General features: G+C 42.9%; 1 protein-coding gene across 1 annotated transcript in view; it reads left to right on the top strand.

Moving 5' to 3' along the window:
• LOC126480768 (dynein regulatory complex subunit 7) overlaps window positions 1-21012 on the top strand; it is a 441023-nt gene that overhangs the window by 337517 nt on the left and 82494 nt on the right. The window contains exon 8 of the mRNA XM_050104064.1: window positions 17192-17404. Within this exon, the coding sequence (XP_049960021.1) occupies window positions 17192-17404 (213 nt within the window). The remainder of the gene's footprint in view (window positions 1-17191; window positions 17405-21012) is intronic.

Below are 21012 nucleotides of genomic sequence, written 5' to 3'. Positions count from 1 at the left end.
GTGTCGATTGCGGTTGTGGAAGCTCAACACGTTGCGGGTGTGTTCGGATTGACGCGTCACGGAAGACCAACATGGATGAGGCACCGAGATGTGCTGAGAACAGTAGTCAAAGCTCGACTGGAGCCGGCGCAGTGGCGACAGGTGAGAAAAAGTTCAAAATTTGAGAAAGCGTGTTAGTACATGGAAAGCTCAACGTATGATCAGAGCCGGGGCCACCTGTGTTGCAGGGAGGCTGCGGAGGTGCGGGCTGTCCAAAAGCACAGTGTGGGAAATGATGTTGAACGTGGGCCGGAATGTGTGAATGTTCACTGTTCATAGTCACTCCACTCAAAACGGTGTGTGGATAAGGTGAATGTCGTGGCACAAAATACTGAGGTGTAGCAGTGGAATAGAGGTGGAGGTCAGGCACAGATAACAAGTTATTGTTCCTGTTGCAGGACGAGGTATCGAAGTAGGAAGGCATGTGCTGATGCTGGACCAAGGCAGGCGTGGGCGTGGACAGATGCTGAGGAGGTAGACCTGTGAACGAAGCAGTTCCAGCCTCGAGGCAGATATCCACGTGGTACTGCACGGATTGCGGCATGGCAAATCATTGCCCTGGCGGTAGTAGGTTGTCTGACAAAGCATTTGCAGAAATGGGCATTGTTCCTGCACTGCACAGTCGATGAGGGAGGGCACATGTGGTGGAAACAAAGGCGTATGATAGCTGGAGTCATGCGCACTCCTAACCTCACTTATTGTTGCAGGCTCGAAAACGTCTGGCGAAATCAGCGGAATCATCGAGTGAGAGGCATCGTGTTGCAGTACTGGTGGGTGTACATCGCCCGCAACACAATGCATGTCGATCACAAAATCCAGCGTTAGGCACTGGGCCGAAGTCATTGTTCGAATGCTGTGTTGATGTAATACACGTGAAAATAACTGATGCAGAGGTCACGGTCCAAGTAAAACGGTGAAAACGGAAGACGTTACAACTCGGGGTAAGCAGTGAGGGGAAAGTTCGGGCTGTTACACCAAACAACACCCATTTAGCAGTAGTTCATTTTTTCATCTAAACACATGCAAGTCTCACAAAGAACTAAGCATCGCGGAACAGCCCAAAGACAATGCTCAGAGTCCAAAGACGATGCTCAGAGTCCAAAGACGATGCTCAGAGTCCAAAGACGAACACATATCGATGCTGGTGTCAACCTCATTGGCGCCACACACTTACTCCTGGTTAGCGCTCGCCACCCTAAAGTGTTTTGAATAGCCCATGGCCTAGCAACCACCTATATAGCTATTGGAAGAACGGCCATCAGTAGCTGTTGTACAGTGGAGCTGTTTTACAGTACAGGGTCAAAGTTTAAACATTACACATCTTTTCTGACCAAGGCAAATTAAGGAAATTGGTTGGTTCTTTTGCATTAGGTGTGCTAGGTTGGACATTAGGTCGTTTATAAAAGCATCATATTTCATGGGCAGTTCCTGAGAAATCCCCCCACCCTCTCAAAAAAAAAAAAAAAAAAAAAAAATATATATATATATATATAAAAACAAAGATGAGGTGACTTACCGAACAAAAGCGCTGGCAGGTCGATAGACACACAAACAAACACAAACATACACACAAAATTCAAGCTTTCGCAACAAACTGTTGCCTCATCAGGAAAGAGGGAAGGAGAGGGGAAGACGAAAGGAAGTGGGTTTTAAGGGAGAGGGTAAGGAGTCATTCCAATCCCGGGAGCGGAAAGACTTACCTTAGGGGGAAAAAAGGACAGGTATACACTCGCACACACGCACATATCCATCCACACATACAGACACAAGCAGACATATTTAAAGACAAAGAGTTTGGGCAGAGATGTCAGTCGAGGCAGAAGTGTGAGGCAAAGAAGTTGTTGAAAGACAGGTGAGGTATGAGTGGCGGCAACTTGAAATTAGCGGAGATTGAGGCCTGGCGGATGACGAGAAGAGAGGATATACTGAAGGGAAAGTTCCCATCTCCGGAGTTCGGATAGGTTGGTGTTGGTGGGAAGTATCCAGATAACCCGGACGGTGTAACACTGTGCCAAGATGTGCTGGCTGTGCACCAAGGCATGTTTAGCCACAGGGTGATCCTCATTACCAACAAACACTGTCTGCCTGTGTCCATTCATGCGAATGGACAGTTTGTTGCTGGTCATTCCCACATAAAATGCATCACAGTGTAGGCAGGTCAGTTGGTAAATCACGTGGGTGCTTTCACACGTGGCTCTGCCTCTGATCGTGTACACCTTCCGGGTTACAGGACTGGAGTAGGTGGTGGTGGGAGGGTGCATGGGACAGGTTTTGCATCGGGGGCGGTTACAAGGATAGGAGCCAGAGGGTAGGGAAGGTGGTTTGGGGATTTCATAGGGATGAACTAACAGGTTACGAAGGTTAGGTGGACGGCGGAAAGACACTCTTGGCGGAGTGGGGAGGATTTCACGAAGGATGGATCTCATTTCAGGGCAGGATTTGAGGAAGTCGTATCCCTGCTGGAGAGCCACATTCAGAGTCTGGTCCAGTCCCGGAAAGTATCCTGTCACAAGTGGAGCACTTTTGTGGTTCTTCTGTGGGGGATTCTGGGTTTGAGGGGACGAGGAAGTGGCTCTGGTTATTTGCTTCTGTACCAGGTCGGGAGGGTAGTTGCGGGATGCGAAAGCTGTTTTCAGGTTGTTGGTGTAATGATTCAGGGATTCCGGACTGGAGCAGATTCGTTTGCCACGAAGACCTAGGCTGTAGGGAAGGGACCGTTTGATGTGGAATGGGTGGCAGCTGTCATAATGGAGGTACTGTTGCTTGTTGGTGGGTTTGATGTGGACGGACGTGTGAAGTTGGCCATTGGACAGGTGGAGGTCAACGTCAAGGAAAGTGGCATGGGATTTGGAGTAGGACCAGGTGAAACTGATGGAACCAAAGGAGTTGAGGTTGGAGAGGAAATTCTGGAGTTCTTCTTCACTGTGAGTCCAGATCATGAAGATGTCATCAATAAATCTGTACCAAACTTTGGGTTGGCAGACTTGGGTAACCAAGAAGGCTTCCTCTAAGCGACCCATGAATAGGTTGGCGTACGAGGGGGCCATCCTGGTGCCCATGGCTGTTCCCTTTAATTGTTGGTATGTCTGGCCCTCAAAAGTGAAGAAGTTGTGGGTCAGGATGAAGCTGGCTAAGGTGATGAGGAAAGAGGTTTTAGGTAGGGTGGCAGGTGATCGGCGTGAAAGGAAATGCTCCATCGCAGCGAGGCCCTGGACGTGCGGAATATTTGTGTATAAGGACGTGGCATCAATGGTTACAAGGATGGTTTCCGGGGGTAACAGATTGGGTAAGGATTCCAGGCGTTCAAGGAAGTGGTTGGTGTCCTTGATGAAGGATGGAAGACTGCATGTAATGGGTTGAAGGTGTTGATCTACGTAGGCAGAGATACGTTCAGTGGGGGCTTGGTAACCAGCTACAATGGGGCGGCCGGGATGATTGGGTTTGTGGATTTTAGGAAGAAGGTAGAAGGTAGGGGTGCGGGGTGTCGGTGGGGTCAGGAGGTTGATGGAGTCAGGTGAAAGGTTTTGCAGGGGGCCTAAGGTTCTGAGGATTCCTTGAAGCTCCGCCTGGACATCGGGAATGGGGTTACCTTGGCAAACTTTGTATGTGGTGTTGTCTGAAAGCTGACGCAGTCCCTCAGCCACATACTCCCGACGATCAAGTACCACGGTCGTGGAACCCTTGTCCGCCGGAAGAATGACGATGGATCGGTCAGCCTTCAGATCACGGATAGCCTGGGCTTCAGCAGTGGTGATGTTGGGTGTAGGATTAAGGTTTTTTAAGAAGGATTGAGACGCAAGGCTGGAAGTCAGAAATTCCTGGAAAGTTTGGAGAGGGTGATTTTGAGGAAGAGGAGGTGGGTCCCGCTGTGACGGAGGACGGAACTGTTCCAGGCAGGGTTCAATTTGGATGGTGTCTTGAGGAGTCGGATCATTAGGAGTAGGATTAGGATCATTTTTCTTCATGGCAAAGTGATACTTCCAGCAGAGAGTACGAGTGTAGGACAGTAAATCTTTGACGAGGGCTGTTTGGTTGAATCTGGGAGTGGGGCTGAAGGTGAGGCCTTTGGATAGGACAGAGGTTTCGGATTGGGAGAGAGGTTTGGAGGAAAGGTTAACTACTGAATTAAGGTGTTGTGGTTCCAGATTGTGTTGATCGGAATTTTGAGGTTTTGGAGGGAGTGGAGCTGGAAGTGGGAGATTGAGTAGATGGGAGAGACTGGGTTTGTGTGCAATGAGAGGAGGTTGAGGTTTGCTGGAAAGGTTGTGAAGGGTGAGTGAGTTGCCTTTCCGGAGGTGGGAAACCAGGAGATTGGATAGTTTTTTGAGGTGGAGGGTGGCATGCTGTTCTAATTTACGGTTGGCCTGTAGGAGGATGCTCTGAACAGCCGGTGTGGATGTGGGAGAGGAAAGATTAAGGACTTTTATTAAGGATAGGAGTTGACGGGTGTGTTCATTGGCTGAGTTGATGTGTAGGTGAAGGATTAGGTGGGTGAGGGCAATGGATTGTTCAGTTTGGAACTGGTATAGGGACTGATGGAAGGAAGGGTTGCAGCCAGAGATGGGAACTTTGAGTGTGAGGCCTTTGGGGGTAATGCCAAATGTCAGACAAGCCTGAGAAAATAAAATATGCGAGCGTAATCTGGCTAGGGCGAAGGCATGTTTGCGGAGGGAATGTAAATACAACTTAATGGGGTCATTGTGGGGGTGTTGTGAGGGTGACATGGTATTAGAAGGTGGAAAGTGTAACATGAGGTGAAATGAAAATGAAAATAAAAATATATGGGGAGAGATAAAGGTGAACCGGAAAGAAACTGGAGATCTGGAATGAAAAAAGGCGAAAAGGTGTTGGTTACAACTGGGCTATGTTGGACTTGGGTTGGTAGACAACGATGTGCATAAAGGTTAGGTGGTTGTGTTGCCGCCAAAACACGTTAAAGGACGGAGAAATTCGGGAAAATTTCGAAAAAACTGCGTGTAGTATATTAAAAGGAGTGGTATTGTGGTGGCAGATTATGAAAATGAGGCTAACAATTGTCTGACGAAGAAATAATGGCGTTAAAACCTGTGGGAAGCGGCTAAAAATGATCAGTGATGTGGGAAAAACGGAAATGGAAATAAAGCGAAAGTTATTAGAACTGGCCGAAATGGTTGTTTAAAAGGTGAAAGGAGCTGTTTGTGAACTAGAAACGGTGGATATTATAGCGGCGGTAGTGCTCTTTTTTTTTTTTTTTTTTGCCAATAGTTTCACTTTGTATTCACCTTCTCCTTTTTACCGTAATCTGCTATACTATTTTATCCCGCCTATATATATACTTAATAATACGTAACCCACTTCCAAAAAAAAAAAAAAAAAAAAAAAAAAAAAAAAAAAAAAAAAAAAAAAAAAAAAAAAAATTTTGCCGCTTTCAGCACTACCGCCGCTATAATATCCACCGTTTCTAGTTCACAAACAGCTCCTTTCACCTTTTAAACAACCATTTCGGCCAGTTCTAATAACTTTCGCTTTATTTCCATTTCCGTTTTTCCCACATCACTGATCATTTTTAGCCGCTTCCCACAGGTTTTAACGCCATTATTTCTTCGTCAGACAATTGTTAGCCTCATTTTCATAATCTGCCACCACAATACCACTCCTTTTAATATACTACACGCAGTTTTTTCGAAATTTTCCCGAATTTCTCCGTCCTTTAACGTGTTTTGGCGGCAACACAACCACCTAACCTTTATGCACATCGTTGTCTACCAACCCAAGTCCAACATAGCCCAGTTGTAACCAACACCTTTTCGCCTTTTTTCATTCCAGATCTCCAGTTTCTTTCCGGTTCACCTTTATCTCTCCCCATATATTTTTATTTTCATTTTCATTTCACCTCATGTTACACTTTCCACCTTCTAATACCATGTCACCCTCACAACACCCCCACAATGACCCCATTAAGTTGTATTTACATTCCCTCCGCAAACATGCCTTCGCCCTAGCCAGATTACGCTCGCATATTTTATTTTCTCAGGCTTGTCTGACATTTGGCATTACCCCCAAAGGCCTCACACTCAAAGTTCCCATCTCTGGCTGCAACCCTTCCTTCCATCAGTCCCTATACCAGTTCCAAACTGAACAATCCATTGCCCTCACCCACCTAATCCTTCACCTACACATCAACTCAGCCAATGAACACACCCGTCAACTCCTATCCTTAATAAAAGTCCTTAATCTTTCCTCTCCCACATCCACACCGGCTGTTCAGAGCATCCTCCTACAGGCCAACCGTAAATTAGAACAGCATGCCACCCTCCACCTCAAAAAACTATCCAATCTCCTGGTTTCCCACCTCCGGAAAGGCAACTCACTCACCCTTCACAACCTTTCCAGCAAACCTCAACCTCCTCTCATTGCACACAAACCCAGTCTCTCCCATCTACTCAATCTCCCACTTCCAGCTCCACTCCCTCCAAAACCTCAAAATTCCGATCAACACAATCTGGAACCACAACACCTTAATTCAGTAGTTAACCTTTCCTCCAAACCTCTCTCCCAATCCGAAACCTCTGTCCTATCCAAAGGCCTCACCTTCAGCCCCACTCCCAGATTCAACCAAACAGCCCTCGTCAAAGATTTACTGTCCTACACTCGTACTCTCTGCTGGAAGTATCACTTTGCCATGAAGAAAAATGATCCTAATCCTACTCCTAATGATCCGACTCCTCAAGACACCATCCAAATTGAACCCTGCCTGGAACAGTTCCGTCCTCCGTCACAGCGGGACCCACCTCCTCTTCCTCAAAATCACCCTCTCCAAACTTTCCAGGAATTTCTGACTTCCAGCCTTGCGTCTCAATCCTTCTTAAAAAACCTTAATCCTACACCCAACATCACCACTGCTGAAGCCCAGGCTATCCGTGATCTGAAGGCTGACCGATCCATCGTCATTCTTCCGGCGGACAAGGGTTCCACGACCGTGGTACTTGATCGTCGGGAGTATGTGGCTGAGGGACTGCGTCAGCTTTCAGACAACACCACATACAAAGTTTGCCAAGGTAACCCCATTCCCGATGTCCAGGCGGAGCTTCAAGGAATCCTCAGAACCTTAGGCCCCCTGCAAAACCTTTCACCTGACTCCATCAACCTCCTGACCCCACCGACACCCCGCACCCCTACCTTCTACCTTCTTCCTAAAATCCACAAACCCAATCATCCCGGCCGCCCCATTGTAGCTGGTTACCAAGCCCCCACTGAACGTATCTCTGCCTACGTAGATCAACACCTTCAACCCATTACATGCAGTCTCCCATCCTTCATCAAGGACACCAACCACTTCCTTGAACGCCTGGAATCCTTACCCAATCTGTTACCCCCGGAAACCATCCTTGTAACCATTGATGCCACGTCCTTATACACAAATATTCCGCACGTCCAGGGCCTCGCTGCGATGGAGCATTTCCTTTCACGCCGATCACCTGCCACCCTACCTAAAACCTCTTTCCTCATCACCTTAGCCAGCTTCATCCTGACCCACAACTTCTTCACTTTTGAGGGCCAGACATACCAACAATTAAAGGGAACAGCCATGGGCACCAGGATGGCCCCCTCGTACGCCAACCTATTCATGGGTCGCTTAGAGGAAGCCTTCTTGGTTACCCAAGTCTGCCAACCCAAAGTTTGGTACAGATTTATTGATGACATCTTCATGATCTGGACTCACAGTGAAGAAGAACTCCAGAATTTCCTCTCCAACCTCAACTCCTTTGGTTCCATCAGTTTCACCTGGTCCTACTCCAAATCCCATGCCACTTTCCTTGACGTTGACCTCCACCTGTCCAATGGCCAACTTCACACGTCCGTCCACATCAAACCCACCAACAAGCAACAGTACCTCCATTATGACAGCTGCCACCCATTCCACATCAAACGGTCCCTTCCCTACAGCCTAGGTCTTCGTGGCAAACGAATCTGCTCCAGTCCGGAATCCCTGAATCATTACACCAACAACCTGAAAACAGCTTTCGCATCCCGCAACTACCCTCCCGACCTGGTACAGAAGCAAATAACCAGAGCCACTTCCTCGTCCCCTCAAACCCAGAATCCCCCACAGAAGAACCACAAAAGTGCTCCACTTGTGACAGGATACTTTCCGGGACTGGACCAGACTCTGAATGTGGCTCTCCAGCAGGGATACGACTTCCTCAAATCCTGCCCTGAAATGAGATCCATCCTTCGTGAAATCCTCCCCACTCCGCCAAGAGTGTCTTTCCGCCGTCCACCTAACCTTCGTAACCTGTTAGTTCATCCCTATGAAATCCCCAAACCACCTTCCCTACCCTCTGGCTCCTATCCTTGTAACCGCCCCCGATGCAAAACCTGTCCCATGCACCCTCCCACCACCACCTACTCCAGTCCTGTAACCCGGAAAGTGTACACGATCAGAGGCAGAGCCACGTGTGAAAGCACCCACGTGATTTACCAACTGACCTGCCTACACTGTGATGCATTTTATGTGGGAATGACCAGCAACAAACTGTCCATTCGCATGAATGGACACAGGCAGACAGTGTTTGTTGGTAATGAGGATCACCCTGTGGCTAAACATGCCTTGGTGCACAGCCAGCACATCTTGGCACAGTGTTACACCGTCCGGGTTATCTGGATACTTCCCACCAACACCAACCTATCCGAACTCCGGAGATGGGAACTTTCCCTTCAGTATATCCTCTCTTCTCGTCATCCGCCAGGCCTCAATCTCCGCTAATTTCAAGTTGCCGCCACTCATACCTCACCTGTCTTTCAACAACTTCTTTGCCTCACACTTCTGCCTCGACTGACATCTCTGCCCAAACTCTTTGTCTTTAAATATGTCTGCTTGTGTCTGTATGTGTGGATGGATATGTGCGTGTGTGCGAGTGTATACCTGTCCTTTTTTCCCCCTAAGGTAAGTCTTTCCGCTCCCGGGATTGGAATGACTCCTTACCCTCTCCCTTAAAACCCACTTCCTTTCGTCTTCCCCTCTCCTTCCCTCTTTCCTGATGAGGCAACAGTTTGTTGCGAAAGCTTGAATTTTGTGTGTATGTTTGTGTTTGTTTGTGTGTCTATCGACCTGCCAGCGCTTTTGTTCGGTAAGTCACCTCATCTTTGTTTTTATATATATATATATATATATATATTTTTTTTTTTTTTTGGTTAACAAAGTACCAATTGTGGGGATGCCTACTTCTACAATATCTATTCATGGTAGATTGTTGATATTTTTCCACATGTACTTAAGATGACATTCTCAAGGAACTTCAGATTTTGTTCACTATCCTTATCCATTACACTGGGCAACAATGAAAATGTTTCGGGCTTGAAAATAGTAAATTTACATGTATTTCCATCTGCTGAATTCAAAAATCACCATAAAAATGACAGCTTAGCTCTTGTTTTGAAGATAAAGTGACATTTCATTTTTTAGAGTGAAGATTTTAAATTTGGGGGAATTTTTTTGGTTTGCAGTTGGCACACCTGTCAAATAACAAAACACAAATGCTCTTCAGCTGTTTGTAAGTCACAAACATAGATACTGTTGCTGTGACTGTGAATTACATGTAGTTTCTACTCAAATTAATGCAAAATTTTTGGTTCGCGAGTGCTTTTTTAGTGTAAAATTTGTCAAAACGCTACGAAAATGTGTAAATAACTTTTGTTATATTTGTGGTAAAATAACATTTTCCTCAAAGAAATGGAATCTGATGCCTCTTGTAAAGACTGCCTATCAGTATTATTTCGGTATGAAAGTAGGGGACCAGGATAAGTCTTGGGCTCCACATATATGTTACAACACAGGTTCAGTTACATAGTGAGAATGGCTGAAAAAGAAGATACAATCTATGGCTTTCGCTGTGCCTATGATTTGGCGGGAGCCTGAGGGAAAAGATGATAAACTGCACAGACTAAGTCAAGCGGAATTGAATGATCTCATTAGAGACCTTGGCCCGTCAAAGGAGAATGCAGAAATTCTTGGGTTTTAACTACAGCAATGGAATCTTCTCCAAAGTGATGTGAGAATCTCACAGTACAGAAAACATCACACGGAACTGCTTCCCTTTTTTGAGAAGAAAAATAATCTTGTTGTTTGCTGCGACATTAATGGCTTGATGAAATCTATGAATCTGAACCATGATCCAACTGAATGGAGGCTATTCATAGACTCCTCCAAGCTTAGTTTGAAAGCTGTGTTACTTCACAATGGGAACTTTCTTTCATCTATTCTTGTAGGTCATGCTGTTCACATGAAGGAGACATATGCAAATATGACAGCTCTCTTGGACTCAATTACCATAAATATCATGGACACAAATGGAAAATCTGTGGTGATCTAAAAGTCATTGCCATACTCTTAGGAATGCAACTGGGTTACACAAAGCATTGCTGCTTCTTATGTAGGTGGGAGAGTAGAGATAGGAAATTGCACTATATTAAACAAGACTGGCCTGCAAGAAATCTTCATCCTAGCAAGAAAAATGTCATTGCCAAGCCTCTTGTGGACCCAAAAGATGTTCTCTTCCACCCCTGCATATCAAGCTGGGTTTGATGAAAAACTTTGTCAAAGCTATGAACCGAGAAGGACATAAGAGAGAAATTTTCGAAATTAAGTGATGCAAAAGTTAAGGAAGGCATTTTTTGTCGGACCACAAATACGAGAACTTGTAAAGGATCCTGCACTTACAAAGTTTTGGAGGGGAAAGAAAAGGAAGCTTGGGAAGCCTTCAAGGGTGTTGTTCATGGATTTTTAGGCAACAAAAGAGATGACAACTATAAGCATTTGGTGACAGTGCTCCTGCAAAATACCGTAACCTTGGATGCAACATGTCCCTTAAGATCCATTTTCTCCACTCCCACCTAGACTTTTTCCCTCCTAGTTGTGGAGCTGTTGGTGATGAACATGGCGAGAGATTCCATCAGGACATTTCTGTTATAGAACAAAGATATCAGGGCTGTTGGAATGAAGTAATGCTTGCGGATTACTGTTGGTCTTCGTGTAGGGATTCTGCGGAACTCCATTTCAAGATGCAAGCTAAAAGACGATGAAGTCAATAGGCCACCACATGATTCTCTTCAGACATGACCATCTGCGAAGTGTTTTTCCAGCGATTTAGAACTCTTAGCATGTAATTACCAGTTAAAAAAATCAAATGCACTTTCATTGTTGTTAGCATGTATGTAATTAAAATGTATCCTTTTCTCTCAATCTGTTAATATGTAATACTTCCACCTTGTGTGTATCATAGAAACTAGAGCTAACAAAAATTTTTCATTGTCATGTTTGTTTTTCTCAACCCAAAATTAGTAGGAGTTGCCTCATGAAGTGCTCGAAACATTCAAAAATTATTTTTTTGTTTCCCAGTGATTATCGAGATCCAGAAATTCAAAGTTACTATAATTATGCAAGAAGTCACAAAAGCCAGTTTTTAGACTTTTTGCAGCATGGGCCACAATTATCTAAATAACTAATGATAGCAAGTGGATCAAATTTTAACTGTACATTCTTTAGACATTCACCTAGAAAGGCCATTTTTCCATTTTCAAAAATCTATATCTGTTATCGAAATACACCCTAAAAGCAATTATTTTTGGGTCCCAAAATTACCAATTGTGGGGATGCCAGTTCTATAGTTTCAGTTCTGGCAAATCATCAGAATTTTTACCATATGTTCTTAAAGTGATGTTTTTGGGAACCTTGGAATTTTTTTCGATACTATTATCTGTTACTGAGATCCGGAGCTACAAAGTTACTGTACTTATGCACATAATACCCTGTCTGAGGCGCAACTGTAGTAAATGACGTCATGAACACATGTCAAGGGTTGTAGAGTTATCACAAAGGTTCTGAGGTCACCAAACTATGTTTGGAGCCAGAATTGTTTCATCAGTATAACATTATGACATGCTGCCTCTGTATACTGGGCACTTCATACCTATACAAATATGCCCAAAGTGGTCTACCGTTACAAAAATGGGCTAAAAAGGATCATATTGAACCTGAAAAGAACCTAAAATGACTGACAAAATTATGTAAAATGGAAAAGACTGCAAATTCAGTAAAGTGTTTCTAATAAAATCTTTACTCTTTTAAGATACAAATAATAAGCCATGGTTTTCAGTGAATTGCAATCAACGAGTGAAGTTGTTGTTGTTGTTGTGGTCTTCAGTCCAAAGACTGGTTTGATGCAGCTCTCCATGCTACTCTATCCTGTGGAAGCCTCTTCATCTTCGAGTAGCTACTGCAATCTACAACCTTCTGAATCTTCTTACTATATGATCTCTTGTTCTCCTTCTACAATTTTTATCCTCCATATTTCCCTCCAGTACTAAATTGGTGATCCCTTTAAGTCTCAGAATGTGTCCTACCAACTGATCCCTTCTTCTAGTCAAGTTGTGCCATGAATTCCTCTTCTCCCCAATTCTATTCAGTACCTCATCACTGGTGACGTGATCTACCCATCTAATCTTCAACATTCTTCTGTAGCACCACATTTCAAAAGCTTCTATTCTCTTCTTGCCTAAACTGTTTATCGCCCAAGTTTCACTTTTATACATGGTTACATTCCAGACAAATAGCTTGAGAAAAGACTTTCTAAAACTCTGTACTATAAAAGTCTATACTTGATGTTAACAAATTTCTCCTCTTCAAAAACGCTTTTCTTGCCATAACCAGTCTACATTTTATATCCTCTCTACTTTGACATCATTAGTCATTTTGCTTCCCAAAGAGCAAAACTCATCTACTACTTTAAGTGTCTCATTTCCTAATCTAATTCACTCAGAATCACCTGATTTAATTTGATTACATTCTATTATCATCATTTTGCTTTTGTTGATATTCATCTAATATCCTCCTTTCAAGACACTATCCATTCTGTTGAGCTGCTCTTCCAAGTCCTTTGCTGTCTCTGACAGAATTACATTGTCATTTGCAAACCTCAAAGTTTTTATTTATTCTCCCTGGACTTTAATTCCTATTCCAAATTTTTCTTTTCTTTCCTTTACTAATTGCTCAATATAGTGATTGAATAACATCAGTGATAGGCTACAAACCTGTCTCACTCCCATCTCAACCATTGCTTCCCTTTCCTGCCCCTTGACTCTTATAACTGCCATCTGATTTCTGTACAAATTGTATATAGCCTTTTGGTCCCTGTATTTTGTCCCTGTCACCTTTAGAGTTTGAAAGAGAGTATTCCAGTCAACATTGTCAAAAGCTTAAGTCTACAAATGCTATGGTGCCTTTCCTTAAGCTATCTTCTATGAGAAGTCGTAGGGTTAGTATTGCCTCAAATCTCCGAAGACAGCTTCTACCAGTTTTTCCATTCTTCTGTAAAGAATTCATGGCTTGTTTAACTGCTATTTTGGTAATTTTCACACCTGTCAGCACCTGCTTTCTTTGGAATTGGTATCATTATATTCTTGTTCAAGTCTGATGGTATTTCACCTGTCTCATACATCTTTCTCACCAGATAGAAGAGTTTTGTCATGTCTGGCACCCCTAAGGCTATCAGTAGTCCTAACGGAATGTTGTCTATTCCTGGACCCTTGTTTCAACTTAGTCTTTCAGTGCTCTGTTTCTTCACGCAGTATCATATCTCCGATCTCATCTTCATCTACATCCTCTTCCATTTCCATAATAATGCACTCAAGTACATCTTCCATATTCCTTCCACCTTTCTCCTTTCCCTTGTTCACTTATGACTGGTTCTCCATCTGAGCTCTTGATATCCATACAGGTGCTTGTCTTTTCTCCAAAGGTGTCTTTAATTTTCCTGTAGGCAGCATCTATCTTACCCCTAGTGATATGTGTTTCTACATACTTACATTTATACTCTAGCCATTCCTGCTTAGCCGTTTTACACTTCTTGTCAACCTCTGTTTTGAGATATTTTTATTCCCTTTTGCTTGCTTCATTTACTGCATTTTTATGTTTTCTCCTTTCATCAATTAAATTAAATATATTTATACTAGCCCTCGTCTTTTTACCTACTTGATCCTCTGCAGACTTCACTATTTCATCCCTCAAAGCTACCCATTCTCCTCCTGCTGTGTTCCTTTCCCCTGTTCTTGCCAATTGTTCCCTAATGATCCCTCTGAAACTCTTTACAACCTCTGGTTCTTTCAGTTTATCTAGGTCCCACCTCCTTAAATTCCTAACTTTTTGAAGTTTCTTGAGTTTTAATCTACAGTTTATAACCAATAAATTAAGTTCAGAGTCCACATTTGCCCCTGGAAATGTCTTACAATTTAGAATCTGCTTTCTAAATCTCTGTCTAAACATTACATAATCAATCTGAAACCTTCAGTGTCTCCAGATCTCTCCCACATATACAGCCTTCTTTATGACTCTTAAACCAAGTGTTAGCTATGATTAAATTATGCTGTGTGGAAACTTCTACCAGGCAGCTTCCTCTTTCATTCCTTTCCCCCAGTCCGTATTCACCTATGACTTTTTTTTCTCTTCCTTTTCCTACTATTGAATTACGGTCCCCCATCACTATTAAATTTTCATTTCCTTTAACTACCAGAATAATTTCTTTTATCTCATCATACATTTCTTCAATCTCTTCATCAGCTGCAGAGCTTGTTAGCACATAAACGTGTACTACTGTTGTGGTTGTGAGCTTCATATCTATCTTGGCTACAATAATGTATTCACTATGCTGTTCTACACCTGCATTACCCCTCCTTGATTCTGTAGTTATAGCCCTATATTCACCTTACCAGAAGTCCTGTTACTCATGCCACTGAACGTAACTAATTCCCACTATATCTTAACTTTAACTTATCCATTTCCCTTTTTAAATTTTCTAACCTACCTGCTCAGTTAAGGGATCTGACATTCCATGCCCTGATCATTAGAACACCAGTTTTCTTCCTCCTAATAACGACGTCCTTCTGAGTAGTCCACACCTGGAGATCTGAATGGGGGACTATTTTACCTCTGGGATATTTTACATAAGAGGATGCCATCATCATTTAATGACACGCTAGAGCTGCTTGCCCTCGGGAAATATTACGGCTGTAGTTTCCCCTTGCTTTCAGCTATTTGCAGTATCAGCACAGTAAGGCCATTTTGGGTGATGTTACAAGGCCAGTTCGGTCAATCATCCAGATTGTTGCCCCTGCAACTACTGAAAAGACTGATGCCCCTCCTCAGGAACCACACATTTGTCTGGCCTCACAGCAGATACCCCTGTGTTGTGGTTGCATCTACAGTATGGCCATGTGTATTGCTGAGGCAATCAAGTGCCCCCACCAATGGCAAGGTTCATGATTCAAAGGGGGGGGGGGGGTTGAGCAAAGTATCCAGGGCAAATATAAAGTAAATAAGTTTGTGTTAACCTTACATTATGCATATTTATTTGTTATTTATATGCATCAAATTATATAAATGCATAGTAATATATAAATAAACTATCAAAACTTTGTTTTGCAAATCAAACTGCTTTTTTCTGCTGCTAGTTACTTGATTTATCCCATACGTGTTTCACCTTCTCCTGTTCTAAGGCATCACCAGTGGGATCTATAACGATACAGTTTTGTTAGTTATAGATTATCAAACAGTTCACTTCGCGATTTTTTGTAAAAAAAGTAATTACTTACGATTTGCTGATCTGCGTTTCCTCACATCTGGTCTGCAGGTCGCACTACCACTTTTATCACTGCCATATATTCACTTCTTTGTGTTCTCTCCATCCACACACTGTTCACCAAGTTTCTCACTCTTTTTTGTGGTGGACTATCGTTCTTTTGTCACTCGATACAACTATTTCGTCGTACACTTCTTTTCACAGTGTAAATATTGCGACTTCATTACATGTTTCATCTTCTTTTGAAGCATGGTGAACAGTGAGTGGATGGCGAGAACACAAAGATGTGAATATATGGCAGTGATAAAAGTGGTAGTGCGACCTCCAGAGCAGATATGAGGAAACGCAGATCAGCAAATTGTAAGTAATTACTTATTTTTACAAAAAAATTGCGAAGTGAACTGTTTGATAATCTATAACTAACAAAACTGTATCATTATAGATCCCACTGGTGATGTTTTAGAACAGGAGAAGGCGAAATGCGTATGGGATAAATCAAGTAACTAGCAGCAGGAAAAGGCAGTTTGATTTGCAAAACAAGTATTTATATGCTTGCTGCGGAGGATGGCCACACAAACAAACGTGTTATCAAAACTTTACTGACTTATAGTATTCATTTTATATAAGCAGCACACCCTGCTGTCGCAGGGAAAAGAAGGGGACCAGTGGAAAAATTCCCCTGTTGGACCACAAGAAAGGCAAATATGTTCCTCTTCCTAAGACTTTGACTGAAAATTGGAAAACCATCTATCTAAACCCTTATTCCACCTTCCTCAACACAAACAGTTGCAGTAGAAGAGAGAGAACACAGAGTGAGTGGAGAGTGAGTGGAGGAGAAAGAGAGAGGAGACAGTGATGGTGGGAGGGAAAAGTGGCAAGAGAGGTGCATAAAGAAAAATAGCAGTGGGAGCCAAAGAGAGAGAGGAGATACTGATGGTTGGTGAGAGACACTGGCAGTAAAAGAGAAAGAGAGATGGATGAAGATGGAAGCAGTGGGATCAAAAGATGGAGGAGACAGTGGAAATGTAAAATACAGATGAGTGGAGATGAGACATAGGCTTGGGAGGTCTGGAACCTCCCATACTGGTGAACTTTAATATGTAGGTGTATTGGAGACCGCACTTTGTACCTAAATTTTGGACAAGTGGGTATGGGGGAAAAAGTGAGTTGGACCCTACAGATTTTTGAGCTGCTGAGGTATGGTGGTGACCGTGAATATATACTGTAAATCAATGGAAGGAAAAGGATATGCTTAATATGAAAGCTTCACTGCAAAGAGAGACTGGATAAAAGGATTTAGAATGCTCTGGGTTAAAAGAACTTGAATATGTTCACATGGCAAAATTTTTGTGAGAAAGATGGAATGAATACTGAAGAAGCTGGTTTCCTACTTTTCTAGCACAGTCTTTAAGAGAGAAACATATTCTCCTTTTTGTGCTGTGACAGGAGCATTCTTTTGATAGTATTTATATGTTTTCCTAATAGTGTTAGCACAAGTAGAGATCCTAATATTATTAATAATTATATTTCATTTTACACAGAAAATAACAGAAAGATTCCTTCGGAATCCAGACAAAGCACCAAATGAAGATGTTGCTGAAAGGGTGTTTGCATTAGCAGAAAATGAGATCAGGTTACGATACTACCATGGACCTCACCAAATAACTGGGGCTGTCCGAGAATTCATAAAGCCACCTCTGTCTGAAAGAGGCGAAAATCTGACATTTGATCCTGATCTCACCAAAGGCCACCAAGTAAGATTTAATGTAATACTAATTAAGTTCTTGTAGCTGGGGTTCACTGTTGTGTAAAATTTTTTAAAGGACATCATGGCCACTGCAGGCTAAAATTATTTATTTATAAAAACCACTATTGCAATTTCAGCCATATAGCCATTATTGCGGGTACTAGGGAAGGAGCACATATGTAGAAAGGCACTTAAATCACACCATGCTTATGGTAGTCATTTTGCTCAACTTCACAATGACTACACTGCTGAGATCTCAATAGTCGTTTTTAATAATTTAATACTGATTTGTGTAAGATAAGATTAATGATTGGAAAGGATTTATATTAAAATTTTAAATTATTAATCTATTTCTTGATTTCAATTTTGCACATTGTGACAAGTCTGATAGAATAGTTTTATAACTAGCTTCAATCGATGAATTTTGTTTTCGCATAACTAAATTGTCACTTACAAAATGAGAAAAGAAAAGAAAAATGACACCTATGACAAAAAGAGGAGAGAATTTTAAGGAATATGGGATGAGTGAAGCTATGCACCAACAACAAGAATGCATTGTTAGAAATAAATTCTATGCACATTATAAACAATTAATTCTCAATAAACTACTATATGCTATTTGTCACTGCATAGGTAAAACAAACACAATAAATCTATAAGGAAAGCTACTACTTAAAAAAACTGTCACATTCTTATTTATACAAAGTTTCTTTTGCTTATGCGCAACTGCTTGTTACTAATTATATCATTACACTCTCATCAGAGAGTACTAAAATAATAATCTGCACATTGTAACCACCAAAATATAGTTCTCAAAACTACAGCAAAACAAGTACAGAAAGGCAATTGTTTGTATCTCAGATATTAGAAACAACAGGACTTTCAAAAAGAAAGAAGAAAGAAAATGGAGGAGAGTGGAAAGCAATTGGATACATTCTCTGTATGTTCCTTGCACTTTCATGTATTTCTCTGTCAGCTGTCAGTTACTTCCACCTACAAACCATGCCACAGTGATCCCATTGCAGCAATCCAGCAGGATCTCCAGTCACTACTCAAATCCTTAGGCCCATCCCAGAACCTCTCCTCAGAGTCCATCTCTCTACTTACCCCTACCACTCCCTGCACTTCCACCTTCTACATCCTTCCTAAAGTCCATAAACTCAACCATCCAGGATGACCCATTGTAGCCGGTTACTGTGGCCCCACTGAGAGAATCTCTGCTCTCATAGACCAACACATTCAACCTATTACCTGGAACCTATCCTCCTATATAAAAGATACCAACCATTTCCTCGACCAACTCTCCACAGTTCCTCTCCCTTTACCACACGGTGCCCTGCTCGTCACTATTGATGCCACCTCTCTGTACACTAACATTCCTCATGCCCATGGCCTTACTGCTATTGAACACTACATTTCCAGATGCCCTATGGATTCCATACCAACAACCTCCTTTCTAGTCTCCATGACCAACTATATCCTCACCCACAATTACTTCTCCTTTGAAGGCATTACCTACAAACAAATCTGTGGTATGGCTATGGGCACCCATATGGCACCATCCTATGCTAATCTATTCATGGGCCATCTAGAGGAATCCTTCCTAAAAACCCAGAATCCTAAACCTCACCTGGTTCAGATTCATTGATGACATATTTGCTATCTGGATTGAAGGTGAGGACACCTTATTCACATTCCTCCAGAACCTCAACAACTTCTCCCCCATTTGCTTCACCTGCTCCCTCTCAACCCAACAAGTCACCTTCCTAGATGTTGACCTCCGCCTCGAAGATGGCTACATCAGTACCTCCATCCATATCAAACCTACTAACCACCAGCCATACCTCCACTTCAACAGCTGCCACCCATTTCATACCAAGAAGTCCCTCTCACTGAAGCCTTCACTGACCGTAATTATCCTCCCAACCTTGTACAAAAACAAATCTCCCGTACCTCATCTTTCCAGTCTCCCACCACCTCCCAAAGTCCCACAGCCTTACCACAGAGGAGCATTCTCCTCGTAACTCAGTACCATCCGGGACTGGAGCAACTGAATTACATTCTCCGCCAGGGTTTCGATCACCTCTCGTCGTGCCCTGAAATGAGAAATGTCCTACCCACTATCCTTCCCACTCCTCCTACCGTGGTATCCCACCGTCCACCGAACCTACACAGTATACTCGTCCATCCCTACACAACCCCTGCTCCAAATCCCTTACCTCATGGCTCATACCCCTGTAATAGACCTAGATGCAAGACCTGTCCCATACATCCTCCTACCACCACCTACTCCAGTCCGATTACTAACATTACCTATCACATCAAAGGCAGGGCTCCTTGTGAAACCAGTCGTGTGGTCTACAAGCTAAGCTGCAACCACTGTGCTGCAGTATATGTAGGCATGACAACCAACAAGCTGTCTGTCTGCATGAACGGCCACTGACAAACTGTGGCCAAAAAACAAGTGGACTACCCTGTAGCTGAACACACTGCCAAACATAATACCCCTCATTTCAATGACTGCTTCTCAGCCTGTGCCATATGGATCCTTCCCACTAACACCAGCTTTCCTGAATTGCGCAGGTGGGAACTTTCCCTGCAATACATCCTATGTTCCTGTAACCCTCCTGGCCTCAACCTTCGTTAGTCACTGTCCTCACCCATCCAGCCCCCTCCCTGTTCCCATTCCAGCACTACACAGCCGTCATTTCACCGCCACACCCAATCTTTTAATTTCTTTTATTTTTATTTCTCTCCTTTCTGCTACTTACCCCCTGCCCCCTCCGCACCTTCTCTCTTACCCTCCATCTAAACTGCAACACTTCACTGTCCGCCACTCCCACCATACTATCCCTCCCCCACCCCGCCCCAGCCTCCTCCTACCCCCACCCAGTCGCCACTCCCATCAGGCACTGGTGCTGCTGCTCGCAGTGCAGTTTCAGCTCTCTGAGACTGCAGATGTGTGTGAAAGTTGTGCTTGCGTGAGTGTGTGTGTGTGTGATGAGTGTGAGTGTGAGTGTGTGAGTGAGTGTGAGTGTGAGTGTGTGAGTGAGTGTGTGTGTGTGTGTGTGTGTGTGTGTGTGTGTGTGTGTGTGTGTCTATTGCTGACAAAGGCCTTAATGGCCGAAAGCTATGATTGTGTGAATCTTTTTATTGTGCCTATCGTGGCTCAGCATCTCCACTATATGGTGAGTAGCAATTTTCCTTCTCTCGTATTGTTACATTCCATCCTGGAATTTCCGTTGTTTGATTTTATGTATTAATTCATTTTATAATTGATTAAGTGCTATTTACACATTTCATTTTGGTTTCAGTTCTTATTAGTTTTACTGAAGTTATTGAGAGATCAGTATTAATAACGTTTGACATTTTAAATATACAGTTGTAAAATTTCATTATGAGACTTAATTTTAGACTGAGCTGGACTGAAATTGTATTTATTTTCCTTGCTGCCCAACTTCGCACATAATTTGAAACAAAAAAAATGCACAGTTTATATTCTGTACACCTTGTCTAGATAAAGAGCTTTTGATTATAAGACAGTAAATACAAAATCACCTCTAACTTTGAGATTTACTGTTGTTGAACACATAAATACATACATTGCTGGTAAAG

This window comes from Schistocerca serialis, chromosome 5, assembly GCF_023864345.2.
Source record: "Schistocerca serialis cubense isolate TAMUIC-IGC-003099 chromosome 5, iqSchSeri2.2, whole genome shotgun sequence".
NCBI classification, from domain to species: Eukaryota; Metazoa; Arthropoda; class Insecta; order Orthoptera; family Acrididae; genus Schistocerca; species Schistocerca serialis.
This window is presented reverse-complemented; position numbering and strand designations above follow the sequence as displayed.